Source organism: Thamnophis sirtalis, unplaced genomic scaffold, assembly GCF_051295495.1.
Source record: "Thamnophis sirtalis isolate CommonGarterSnake01/CBP01778 unplaced genomic scaffold, rThaSir2_p1.2 scaffold_10, whole genome shotgun sequence".
In the NCBI taxonomy this organism is placed as follows: Eukaryota; Metazoa; Chordata; class Lepidosauria; order Squamata; family Natricidae; genus Thamnophis; species Thamnophis sirtalis.
Genome location: NW_028261390.1, coordinates 64,216,573 through 64,230,491, shown reverse-complemented (window position 1 = coordinate 64,230,491; position 13,919 = coordinate 64,216,573). Strand labels below are relative to the sequence as shown.

General features: G+C 37.8%; 1 protein-coding gene across 7 annotated transcripts in view; it reads right to left on the bottom strand.

Moving 5' to 3' along the window:
* FRYL (FRY like transcription coactivator) overlaps positions 1-13,919 on the bottom strand; it is a 156,118-nt gene that overhangs the window by 36,943 nt on the left and 105,256 nt on the right. For all 7 annotated transcript variants that reach the window (XM_087724769.1, XM_087724772.1, XM_087724770.1 and 4 more), the window contains 10 exons: positions 13,708-13,876; positions 10,979-11,060; positions 10,035-10,147; positions 8,329-8,479; positions 7,089-7,192; positions 6,513-6,698; positions 3,129-3,330; positions 2,508-2,629; positions 2,038-2,228; positions 867-961 (listed from right to left, as the gene is read on the bottom strand). In XM_087724769.1, the coding sequence (XP_087580895.1) occupies positions 867-961; positions 2,038-2,228; positions 2,508-2,629; positions 3,129-3,330; positions 6,513-6,698; positions 7,089-7,192; positions 8,329-8,479; positions 10,035-10,147; positions 10,979-11,060; positions 13,708-13,876 (1,415 nt within the window). The remainder of the gene's footprint in view (positions 1-866; positions 962-2,037; positions 2,229-2,507; positions 2,630-3,128; positions 3,331-6,512; positions 6,699-7,088; positions 7,193-8,328; positions 8,480-10,034; positions 10,148-10,978; positions 11,061-13,707; positions 13,877-13,919) is intronic.

Genomic DNA, 13,919 nt, shown 5'->3' with positions numbered 1-13,919 from the left:
AGGTGGTCTCTATTTTTCTACTTGCATTTTTACATGCTTTCAAACTGCTAGGTTGGCAGAAGCTGGGACAAGTAACAAGAGCTCACTCCATTACGCGGTGCTAGGGATTCAAACCGCCAAGTAAGTATACTAGGACAGTGTTCCACAACCTTTCTGGCACAAGGTATCGGTTGTGTGGAAGAGAGTTTTTCCATGGTCTGGAGTGGTGCTGGTCTCACATGCAATCTAGATCCTGTGCATGTGCAAATGAAGCTTTGCTTGTTCACCCACTATCTGCATGGACTGGTTCCTGACATGCCACAGACCGGTACCAGTCCAGGGGTTGGGAATACTTGTACTAAGCCACTGTACAAAGCAGATAAATTTGCTTCCTAAAATTCATTAACTGCTTAAGTCAATTTTTTTAAAATTTTTGAACTTTTAAGAAGAATAACACAATGAAATAAAAAGGAAATGGAAAAACTTAAAAATGGAATGTTCATGATTGGCAACTAAACTATTAAAATTATGTATTGCATATTTATTTAAATCATAGGTGTCTTATTTTCAGCAATGTCTGCATGACTTTGCTGCTTTCATTGTAACAAAAGTAGCATGTCAAAACAAGCTCCATTCCAGCATGTACAAAAGGAACATGACTTAAGTTATTGCGCCACTGCTGTTGTCATCCTGCCACTCCTTGACCCTTACTGCAGACACTGGCATTTAAACACCCCACTTTAAACAGAGGCATATTTTTAACTCCTGTCTAAACCAATGAGTGAAAGGCCTGTATATTCCCAATGATTTGAAAGAAAGTCTAGCCCAAATATTGTAAAAAGAATTTTAGATGCATACTACAGAAAGCTAACACAAAACAGTCTTACTGGGAAAGTGCAGTGAGAAGATCGTAATGCTTCATGGTGTCTGCCAATGTATCCACAGCTGACTCCAATGTAAGAAGCAGTTCGATGACAAAACCCTATAAACAGCAAATCAGCACACAGGCAATTTATAAACCAGATACATTGAAAAGCATTGAAACTCAAGTAACTGTATTAATGTTTCATTGATAAAATATAATATTCAATATATATATTTCAACAGAACAGGTTGCCGAACAAATGGCAATCCTGCCTAGCACCCATCTGTTTTCCTTAATTTTTCTACAACTGTTTGTACTTAAAAAAGCATTCTTACAGAACTTATTCTATCCATCTAATAAGGTAGACACGGTCCACAAATGTTTATATGAAAATAGATCAATCATTCCCAGGTTGATCTAGAGCAGGGGTTTCAAACTCAAGGCCCAGGGGCTGAATCTGGCCTGCGGGGTGCTTAGATCTGGCCCATGGGATGGCCTTGAAATAACAAAGGATTGGCCCGCAGTGCCTCTGTTAGTGAAAACAGGGCATGGGGGTCCATGCACCACAGGGGGAGAGACAGGATGGATGCTTCGTGCTGGACAAAATGGGATGTATGTGGAGAACACACAGCCCCCCATTCCCCATTTTGTCTGGCAGGGTGCTGCAGGAGGTGTCTGTTTGGTCTCCCCGGCCAGCCTGCGAAGGACAACTACAATGCTGATCTGACCCTTGAAGAAATCCAGTTTGGTACCCCTGATCTAGAGCTTCTTTAACATTTTGAATGAATAAATCACAGTCTGAGAGTAGATTAAGTAACATGTACATATAGATAGGCTATCGAGAACTTGCTATTTATAATATGCATAAAGTTACACTACAATTTTCATTCATTCGTGCCTCAAAAATGGAAGAAAGTCATGCTATTGATTTTTACCAGACATCAGAGGCTCTAAGAAGCAGGAACTAGGGAGTTTGTGTCTGTAAATCATTTTAGGACTACAAATTATCTGACACTGGTGCAAAAAAATTTTTGATTGCAAAAAAAAACCTAACAATCTATAACTTTTAAAAGTTCAAAGCGATTTGTTATGATGCCATGCTCTATAAATATGTAATATTCCCCAGGCATAAATCTTCATTTAATGTTCAACTCAAAATTATCTGCTTGTAATTTTTTTGAAAAGCGAAATACCTGAGCTTCTTCTCCCGCATCTCCAACAGTTTCTACAAGCCTGGAGAGAATATCAGAAAGCGTATTTGCTGAAAGAGGCTGCTTCAGTGCTCTGAAAATCTGAAAAGATCTTCCAGCATAGTGTCGAGAAGAGCAAGAAAGTGCAGTCTGCAGAGCAACTTCACTAAGATGCTGCTCCAGCTGGAATCCAACTGCAAGAAAAAGTGAACGTTAATAGTGCCTACAATTAATTATCAATCAATCAGAATAGAGCTGGAAGGGACCTTGGAGGTCTTCTAGTCCAACCCCCTGCTCAAGCAGGAGACCCTAAACCATTTCAGACAATTTATTTTAGCAAAATGTACAGAAACATATTGAACATTTATTTTTATTTTGGAAGAGGAAAACCTAAATGAAACACGTTCCTTCTTTAAACTGCTAAATTTACAGCATGTACTGATCATAGCAAATTGAAAGTTTTCAAAACATACCTGAACTTGACTGTTTGAATACAGAAACAACATGCTTTAGAAATATAGTTAACAACTCAGCACTCTTTATGCTTGGATTCTTTGCTGAAACATCTTCATGATTCCAAAGTGGCCCACGTTTTCTACAGATAGAAAAAAATAATCAAACCAGAAATTCATTTGTTAAAAATAATTCATTATCTGCATTGAAGCCTTATGTTTTGATTCCCTGATTATTTATCAAGCGGCTCTTTTAGAAGAGTTATAGCTTTTCAAATATAAAAAAACATGCTTGCTTTTACAAACATACAATAATCATAGATATTCGTTGCTGCAAGTTAAATTACTACATTATTTTCTAAAACAAACTCTGCCATTAAATTTAAGAACGGGATTAAAGAAGCCCTAACCATAATTTCGTCCTACAAGGAAGATAAAAGTTTTACTCCTAAAATTTACGAAGTGAGGCAATCCATTCTTAACAAAATTCACTAACTCAGATACCATTTCCATGGAACCAAAAGCTCAGTAATGCTGACTATTTCACAGTATTATGAAATTATATTGAGCAAGAGCTCAGCACATTTTTGAAAATGTATGCATTTCTATACAGCTGAGTAAATGCCATCATTTAAATGTTACCTTGAAGTAATAAACTCCATAAGTGACTTCATTTTTTCATCTTGTTCTCCTGAAAGATCAACTTCATTGAGAATGGTGCTTTGCATCTGAGAAATGGCAGCGCTTGTATTTCCTAAACTGATGCTAGAAGAGGTAGAACTTGAACTGAGTCCTGAGTCTGTCATTGGAGAGGGCTGGTGATCTGGTATAAAATCATTAACACCTAATTACAGAAAGACATAATTACCATTCTTAAAATCTTCACACTGACTTTTCAAAAATTCCAGAACATATTCTGATTTCTTTATACTTCATTATTTTAGCCCAATATTAGCCCACCTTAAGAAAACTGCTATTTCAAACTTTGAATATTTTAAATTTGGAGTGTTTCGTACATCCCAACAACATCCCATTCTAAGGAAGAAGCCCAATCTGGTACTTTTTGTGTACAGCCACCCCAAATAAGTTTTTTGGGAAAATAGAAAGTTGTAAGATCAGTCTTATTTAATACATATGAATAACATAAAAAATAGACATACATGATTAACAATTCTACATAATTATATTTGATAGTGAGGTGCTGCCACCTGTTGAAAAATAGTGTCATGTGCCAAAAAAAGGATTGCAAAATGAAATAATCAACAAATTTCTAGCTGAACAACCTATGAGCCCACTGCATCCCTTCCTATATTCACTATACAGGGAAAACTACTATTTATTAAAAACTGACTCTGAATTCATTACTATAAATATTTAAAAAATTGTCTGGAGAAAATATCCTATACTGGAACTGGGAATTAAGAATTCTTCAAACAATTCTATTAACAGACTATTAAATTTTTGAAACAGTGAAGCTTTACTCTGTTGCATTAGTCTGCTCTTCAAAAATAAAATGAACTTTTAATTATTCTTCGTATTTTCCTGATTTAAATAACAAATTAAACAATGCTATAAAGATTTCTAGATAATCAACTTAATGATTCTTATATTTCTTACTACAGTAAATGTCTTAGGTTCTTAGATCTGAGAGACCGACTCGCCTTGATCAAGTTTGTTTTAAAAATATTAAAGAGTTACTGAGTAATGTAGCTTTATCAATTACCTATTCAAGAGACAGAATTTCTAACATATTGCTGTGAAATAGCTTTTCCATATAGTCCTCCACTTACAATGGTAATTGGGATTGGAATTTATGTTGTAAGTCATTGCAGCCATAATTTGAGTCATCATGTGATAGAATCTGATTTTTATTGTGGTCTTAAATTGATCCACGCAGTTATAAGTGTAAATCCAGATTAGCCAATGGCATCTTTTGTTGGAAACCAACAAAATTGCTGGAAACATCGCAAATTGTGTTCATTTGACCAGAGAATGCTAAAATTGGCTGTTGCCAGTTGCCAAGTACCCAAATTGCAATCACATGAATGCTGGGGGTAGGGTAACGGTGATAAGTATGAATTTCGAATTGACTTTTTTAAAAGGTCACTGTTAAACCAAACCGTTATGAAGTGAATGGTGGTAAATTGAGGACTACCTATAGTTTAATTTTCATTATTATGAATGCAGGGCGCTTTAAGTCTTTTTAAAAAATATATTTTTATTGTTTTTACATTTAAAACATTAAAGCATCGCAAAGTCGAACTGACTATACAATCACATTATATACAAATAATCTCAGCCAATAACTGTTAGCCTACTTAATACATTATCTATCCTTCTATCCAATTACATTATTTATAGTTTGTTCCAGTCTTGTCACCTTGTCTTATACCAATAATAAAATGTTCCAAACTTCAAAATATTCTGATTCCCCTTTATTTTTTAGTTCAAGGGTGAGACTATCTGTTTCTGCACAGGCCAATTTTTTTCTAAATATATCTAACTGTGATGGTGTATTTTCTTTTTTCCAATACTGCGCATAAGTTATACGCGCCACAGTTCGTATACCGTATGTATAATTAGATAAAGCACATCTTTCCTATACCCCTCTGGTATTATGCCTAGGAGAAAAATATCTGTTTTGAACAAAAATTGATCTCCCACCATTTGTTCCAATTATGATTATACCATTTTCCAGTATCTTTTTGCCTCATTGCATGTCCACCACACATGATAAAAAGTGCCTGGTGTTTTTTTGCACTTCTAACAATTTGGGGCCAAATTTTTAAACATTTTGGAGAGCTGTGCTGGGGGAAGATGCCATCTGTAGAACATCTCATACAGATGTTCTTTATAAGTTGTGGCCATTGTTAGTTTCCGATTAAGTATCGAAAGTTTTTCCCATTTAGCCAATTCCACATTATAACCAAAATGTTTTGCCCAGGCGACCATATTTTCTTTCACATGTTCTTCCTCAAGTTTATATTCCAACAAAAATCTATACAGCACTTTGATCAACCTGTCTTCTGCCTCTATCAGAAGTTTATCTAATATTGTGTAATCTTTGGCAATACCTTCCTTTTTCTTATCCTGTGCAAACCTTGATTGTATCTGTAAATAAGACCACCATTCTAGTTGTACCCCTTGTGATGCCAATTCTAGTCTAATTTTTATCTCCTCCTGTCTGTTCAATAAATCTTTGAATGTAACTATTTTTTCCATGTTAATTAAATTTGGGTGTATGTATGCTTTCATCATAGATAGCCAAATGGGCATTTCAGTATAGTGGGCATGTTTAATTTTGTTCCATACTAATAACAGGGACTGTCTGATGTAGTGTCTATAAAAATATTTATGCGCAGATCCTTTTTCATACCATAGGAAGGCATGCCATCCGGCTTGGAGGTCATGACCTTCCAATTTGAGTAATCTTTTATTTCTCAACATTATCCATTCTTTTAACCATGTTAGAATGGCTGCAGTATAATAAAGTTCCCAATCCGGTACGCCAAATCCTCCTTTTTCCTTAGTATCTTGCATAGCTTTGAGTTTTATTCTTGTTTTTTCCCCCAGCCATATAAATTTAGAAACCAATTGATTCAAAATCTTTAAAAAACTCTTTTCTAATTTAATGGGAATGTTCCGAAACAGTTATAAGTGCGAATCCAGGTTAGCCAATGGCACTTTTTGTTGGAAACCAATAAAATTGCTGGAAACATCGCAAATTGTATTCATTTGACCAGAGGATGCTAACATTGACTGTTGGCAGTTGCCAAGCACCCAAATTGCAATCACATGAGTGCTGGGGTAGGGTAACAGTGGTAAGTATGAATTTCGGTTGGAATTGACTTTTTTAAAAGGTCGCTGTTAATCCAAATCGTTAAGTGAACTGTGGTAAGTTGAGGACTATCTGTAGTTTTATTTTCATTATTATGAATAGAGGGCGCTTTAAGTCTTGTTGAACTGCCCCCCCCCCCCCATTGGTCTCCCAATTACCATGTGGACTATTTAGAAGACTGAAGGTACCTGTGAAGATGCAATCCAAATGTGCTATTTGTTTGATGGTGAGCACCCGGGGTTCATTAAACTCCTTGTTCCTGAGAAGGATAGAAGCCACATCCTGGACACTGCTGTTAGAGCCCATCACTATCAATAAATGCAACATGAGGCGTTTACAGTGTTCGTATACTTCTGGATGGTGATGATCAAGACCTACATCCAAGGGCAAAAATGCATGTAATCAAATTATGTATGCGTATGTTACTGTTGCTAATGAATTAAATGTTCATTTAAAAGGAACATGCTTGGTCCTCTTCGCTATTTACTGTTGTCATACACTCAAGAGATAAGAATTCTTACAAAATTATTTTTCCTTACTTGCTATGGTATACTTATTTTTATTAAATATAAAAACAATTGTTCTTCCTGAGACGTCAGTCTTTTAGGCCATTGCTATGCTGACTGAAAATTTGGGTAACCCTTGCTCTTCAAGTTTGGTTTATTTTAAATAAAATTATCCCTTTGGTATTAAATATTTTACCTGCAAGACCATAAAACGTGGTAATTAACAATGCTTCCCAATTTTAATAGAAGCTTACTTACCTATAAAAATGGCATGAAGCAAGAGATGCAAATAATTTCCCCAATCTACCTTTACACTATGATCAATTATTAGGTCAGTCAATAGAATCACTGCTATGTTACACCTATAAACCAAAGAAGAGATATCAATTAAGTTAATGGGGTATGTGTGTCAGCGGAATGTATTGAAATTATAAAATACAATTGAAAAATTAGCATCATATTTATATAACCATTTACATTAGAATTGCTACTATACAAACAAATTTGGTCCTCTCAGGACAGACTGACAATATTAAAAGATTTTAGGTATTTTAAGATATATATTACGGTAACTACGACAATGATCTGTTTCTCACTTATTAAATAAATAGATAGATGATAATAAAAGAAATATTAGTTGTCTCAATAAAGAAGTAATGATGCTTAATGCCAGCACAACTCAGAGCATAAAGAAATATAAAGCAAAGCTGCCCTGCATTGTATGGCTGAGATGAAGAGGCTACTGTATGAAGGCTTTAAGCAGGGGAAATAAATGATTCATATCTGGAGAGGCAGGAGGCACAACATTCAATGTTTATATAGTTTAAAGGTAAAGGTTCCCCTCGCACATATGTGCTAGTTGTTCCCGACTCTAGGGGGCAGTGCTCATCTCTGTTTCAAAGCTGAAAAACCAGCGCTGTCTGAAGACGTCTCCGTGGTCATGTGGCCGGCATGACTAAACGCCGAAGGCGCATGGAACGTTGTTACCTTCCCACCAAAAGTGGTTCCTATTTTTCTATTTGCATTTTTTACGTGCTTTCGAACTGCTAAATTGACAGAAGCTGGGACAAGTAACGGGAGCTCACTCTCTTACGGGGCACTAGGAATTCGAACTGCTGAACTTTCAATCGACAAGCTCAGCATCTTAGCCACTGAGCCACCACATCCCTATCTTATACAGCTTAGATCAGCTAATAAAAGGCCAGAAAAACAATAAGAGTCTTGTGGAAAGATTCCTTCTATACAAGTTACCAAAACAATTTTTTTTAAAAAGCTTCTGTCTTGAAATATAAACCGTGAAGATTCCATTCTCAAAAAACAAGGATAATCTGGAAGCAGGATGAGTCATTTCCCCACAAATCTTATACATTTCTTAGAAGAAAGACACAACCTCTTAATTTCTTCCTTTCTTTTCCTGAAAGGAAAGTACTGTGCTACAATCTCTTTTAGGTACTTTATATTCAGAGGGATTTGGGAGCATCTTATTTATATTGCTTACCTATGAAGAGACATGCCAGGAGATGATGTTTCGGGCAAATAATCCACCAATGGTGACCAACAACCCCCTGAAGGTGGAAAAGGTAACGGCTCTCCTTCGTTGTGTTCCATCACTTTAAGTCGCCAGCTCGAATACAATGGCATCGAATCACCTGTGAAAAGTATTATTATCTTGAGTTAGATATTTCAACTGTATATAATTACATTAATTGAAATATATTATTTTCAAATATGCATGCTGTATTTTCTGTATTTCTCATACTGAGTTAACATTGTCTTGTATTCCAAAATTGTGGGTGTATTCAGGATTCACTACATCAAAACAGTATTTACATACAGGTAGTCCTTGACTCATGAGCACAATTAAACCCAAAATTTCTATTGCTAAGTGAGACATTTGTGAAGTGAATTTTGTCCCATTTTATAACCTTTCTTGCCACAGTTGCTAAGTGAATCACTGCAATTGTTAAGATAGTCCCACGGTTGTTCAGTGAATCTGGCTTCCCCATTGACTTGGCTTGTCAGAAGGTCACATGATCCTGGCGCACTGCAAACATCATACATATGAGTCAGTGGCCAAGAATTTGAATTGTGATCATGTGACCATGGGGGTGTTGTGATGGTTGTAAGTGTGAAAAAGGTCATAAGACACTCTTTCGGTATCATTGTTAACTTTGAATGATCGCTAAACAAATCATTGTGAGTCAAAGACTACCTGTATTCCTGAAAGCAATAGGCATCAAAGTCTAACGCCCGACTGAATTGGGGCGGGGGGGGGGGGGGGATTGTAACGATCAGTTCTGAAAATCAAGTAAAAACATGTGGATCTGATTGCTACATCCTCCCTGCCTTCCCTAAATTAAGGGTAGCTCAAATTGTCAAAGTGTCATAGAAGGAAGGTACTTTAAATACATATTTAAGGTATGCACATATGCCATGTAATATGGTATATAATTCTTTTCCTTCGTGTGCCATATCTGTCATCTTGTGCCATATCCGTCTTGTTGGCAATTCTATTTTTGTCAACAGCCGCGCGAAAAAAGTGCTGCTGAGTTTTGTCCAAACCAGTCCCTTAGATTTTGAAGCCATGATGTTCTTCTTCTGCCTGGACCTCGTTTGCCTTCAATTTTTCCCTGGAGGATTAAGTGAAGTTTGCCATATTTTTCCGGGTGTTGCATCACATGTCCAAAATATTCTACTTTCTTTTTTTTAATTGCTTTGATGATTTCCCTTGGCTTTCCCAGGTGGCTTATCCCCTCCTCATTTGTGATTTTGTCAGCCCAGCTTATATTTAACATCCGTCTGGAAATCCACGTTTCAAATACTTCTAGTCTCTTTGAGTGGCGTTCTGTCAGAGACCGAGTCTCTACTCCATAGAGCAGGATAGAAAAGATGCAACATCGGACAAGCCTGGTTTTCAGTCTTAGGCTTATGTCGTGACTGCAGAAGACCTTTTTCATTTTGAAGAATGCTATGGTATATAATGACACTATTCTTTGCCAAGTAACATAATAGCGTCCCCCAATGTACGGTACAAAGAAATATTAAACAATTCAGCAGATGGGATTTAGCTGAATGAACATAACTTTCGTTGCCACGACAGATAAAAAGATAATAGAGTTTTCTACAAAGTTTATCAGTTAACAAAATTCGTGCATGTACCAGTTAAACCTTGGATTGTTTAAAGAAAATAAAAGATTGAACTACTTTTTTCTTCTTCATATGAGCCTCCTGAACTGCTGCTGTATCGAGATTCTAGCCGGTGATGCTGGCGGTTCAGATTACTGTTCAATCCACTATAGATATCCAGATGGATGTAGCTAAAGGAATAAACACAGTAATAGTGTTATCAAAGACCACATTTCTATTCTTCCATGTAGCTGGAATGTTTATCCAATCAAACGTGTTATTGAAAAATAATTTATGTGCCCTTTATTTCATAAAAACTATTCAGACTAAACCGCTTGCTGTCAAGAGAGTGTGCTTCAATTTCTTAGAGTGTGATAAAATTATAAATACATTTTATAGGTTTTATTGAACGCATAAGATTCAACATTAAATGTTGTATGGAGAAACAAAAACATTAGATGTACACAGCCATTAACCACAATCCCTTTGAAAAAAATGTTCACACTATCTCAGTTACCTGGATGCTAGGCACACCCAAAATATAATCACAGGCAATATGGAAAAGTTTAGTTCCATGCTTTCTCCCAACTCAATTCCCACTCCTTCAGTTTTCTTAAACACCTCCGCCCCCAACCTTTTGGGCACCAGGAACTGATTCTATGGAGAGAGCTTTTTCCGCAGACCGAATGGGGCTTTGCTTGTTTATGCGGCCCAGTTTCTGGCATGCTGCGGCCCAGTGCCTGTCCACGAACCGTGGACTGAAACCGGTCTTAAAAAGACAAGTCTCAAATTCTCTATTCCCACAATAGAGGGTAGGATTAGGTATCTCTTTTATCTACACAACAAAAAGCCAATTTGATAGGCTGGCATTCACAATACAAATACATACAGAGTCATTATCAGCGACTATATTATGCTGTCATCAACATCTAATGAAGTATCAGTTTAGGCATTATTAGTTAGACTTATGAAGGTTTTACTTAAAAAAAATCAGTATTTCAAATCTTCTAAGTCCTTCTTACCTTTCATCAATACTATCTTTTGTAAGCTTATTGTGATTACCATCTGTGGGTGCCACCATTGTATTGCTACTGGAAGTAGTTCCTGAAAATTAAGAGTGGTACATTTGCAATGAATGCAGTAATAACTGCAAGACAGAATTCCTGAAAGCTATTTGAAACTCTGATAAATCATCATAATTGCCACTACCACAGAACAATAATCCTCCCCAAATAATTTAGAGGTGTTATACATAATTCTAAATAAAAGTACAATAATTTAAAAAGTTCTAAAATAATTTCACAAGGCAGGGTGTAATGGTTCTACTTAGCAGACTGAAGTGATGTCTTCCATGTGTTTTCAAAGACCAATCCAGTGGTGGGATTCACATTTTTTTACTACTGGTTCTGTGGGCGTGGCTTAGTGGACGTGGCATGGCTTGGTGGGCGTGGCAGGGGAAGGGTACTGTAAACTCTCCATTCCCTCCCCACTTCAGGGGAAGGTTACTGCAAAATCTCCATTCCCTCCCGATCACCTGGGACTTGGGAGACAGAGAATAGGGCCACTCAGTGGTGGTATATAGCGGTTCTCCGAACTACTCAAAATGTCCACTACTGGTTCTCCAGAACTCGTCAGAACCTGCTGAATATCACCTCTGGACCAATCCACTGAGCAGTTAATGGTCCAGTGAAGGAATAAACCCTACTATCCAGCTAAGAGGATTTCTGTGGTATTGTGACCTGCTTTCTTTCATTTCTGTCTCCATTTTATGATTTCCATATGAGCTCTGCTGAACTAGCTTCCTGCCAAATACAGGTTATAGAATGAATTTTTGTCACAGAGTGATGGGGTTCATTTTGAATTAAAGGTATTTTTGGTTTGAAAGGTTGGCAATTGACCCAGCTAATCAGAAGGCTTTCACACTTTTCTCTCTTTCTTTTTTTAAATATATAGTGAAGCTATTTACAATGCAATTCAGGTGTCAGAATTCTTTCTCTCCCTTAAGAGTCTATACCCCTCCAGCTGTCCTATTAACTGCTTTATTTCCTCTCCCTTCGCGCCACTCCATCCGGTTTCTGGGACTATCAAGAAAGTAAAAATAAAAGAATATGCTGGATTATTGTTTATGTGTTTTGCCTGGATTTGCTCAATCAACCACCTTCTCCTATGTTAAGAGAAGACCTTTTCTTAGGAAAGACCCTTTCTGCCAAGTAGCAATAGCAGTTAGACTTATATACCGCTTCATAGGGCTTTCAGCCCTGTCTAAGCGGTTTACAGAGTCAGCATATTGCCCCCAACAACAATCTGGGTCCTCATTTTACCCACCTCGGAAGGATGGAAGGCTGAGTCAACCCTGAGCCGGTGAGATTTGAACAGCCGAACTGCAGAACTGCAGTCAGCTGAAGTAGCCTGCAGTGCTGCATTTAACCACTGCGCCACCTCGGCTCAGTCCTTTATAGAGACCAAAATGAAGATGTTGTCTTTTTGGGACTTCAGTTCCCTTCCTCCAGAGAAGGTGGCCATAGACTTTTCTTCCTCTGTCACCAGGAACTTACACCTGCTCTGCACAGTCTTGTAACTTTACTCTCCAGCCCCTCTTTTTCAGTCTCCCTGTGTCCACCACCACCACCCCTCTCATATATTTGTGGTCGGATTGGCAGGTAGAACTGAGAATGTGGGTGCTCCCCTCAAGGCCCCCAACACCTATATATCAGGCTGGACCAATGACTTCTGTGTCTACATCTCCCTATAAGAGCTCTGGCTAGCAGCCAGGTCAGCTCATCAGCCCCCACAACTGCCCTTCAAAGCCACAACTGAAATGCTTCTCCTCTTCTCTCTCCAGTTGATGTCTCACACTGAGAAAATAGCACTCATGCCAGGCTACTAAAAACCAGAAGTTTATGTAAGACACAGAAGAAAAAATATAGTCTCCAGAGTCAAGCAACCGTGCAATTTGCGCTAACTATTCCAACAAACTTTCTTTTTCTTAAATCGTCTCTTGTAAGAATGTCATTGGCTGTTTTACATAAAGTAAAGTTAAAGGTTCCCCTCGCACATGTGTGCTGGTCGTTTCTGATTCTAGGGGGCAGTGCTCATCTCTGTTTCAAGGCCGAAGAGCCAGCACTGTTCGAAGACATCTCCATGGTCATGGGACCAGTATGACTAGACGCCGAAGGCACACGGAACACTGTTACCTTCCCACCAAAGGTGGTCCCAATTTTTCTACTTGCATTTTTTACATGCTTTCAAACTGCTAGGTTGGCAGAAGCTGAGACAAGTATTGGGAGCTCACTCCTATGCGGCGCTAGGGATTCGAACTGCCAAACTGCAGAACTTCTGATCAACAAGCTCAGTGTCTTAGCCACTGAGCCACCGCTTCCCCATCTGTTTTACATAAAGCATGCTAAAGAAAAAAGCCTTGCAATGGCCAGCAGGAGATCTCTCCAAAGTTTAGACCTATAAACCAGTAGAATCATATACTGCTTCCTTTTTTCCCGACCATATACGGTAGGTTGCTAAAGCTATCTACATCCAAGGGGATGGGATGGCTCAACAGGCAGATGGCAAACTTTCTAAATTTGAGGCGCAGACCCAGAAAAAAGGCACTGCTTCTTTACTTGCCAAGCCAAGCCCACTTTGAAATATTCATTCTCCTTTGGATCCAAACAGCTGGGCATCCCTGGATGTTGCCCAACAGCGAAGTGAAACTCTGTTCTGATAGGTTGAAAACAGTTTGTTGTAATTGTCTCACCTGAGGTGACAGAAGGGATTTTGTAACTAGAAGTGATACGGTAATAGGGTGGATTATCCATATGTGTCACTCCAGAACTAACGGGATCAGTGAGCTGTAATTCGCTCACCAACTCTTCCAAAAGCTGCATGGTTTTATCTCTACCCAAGTAAACAATTACCTTCTTCACCTGCCATTCAAAGAGAAAATAAAAATCATTTAAGAATGCTGTT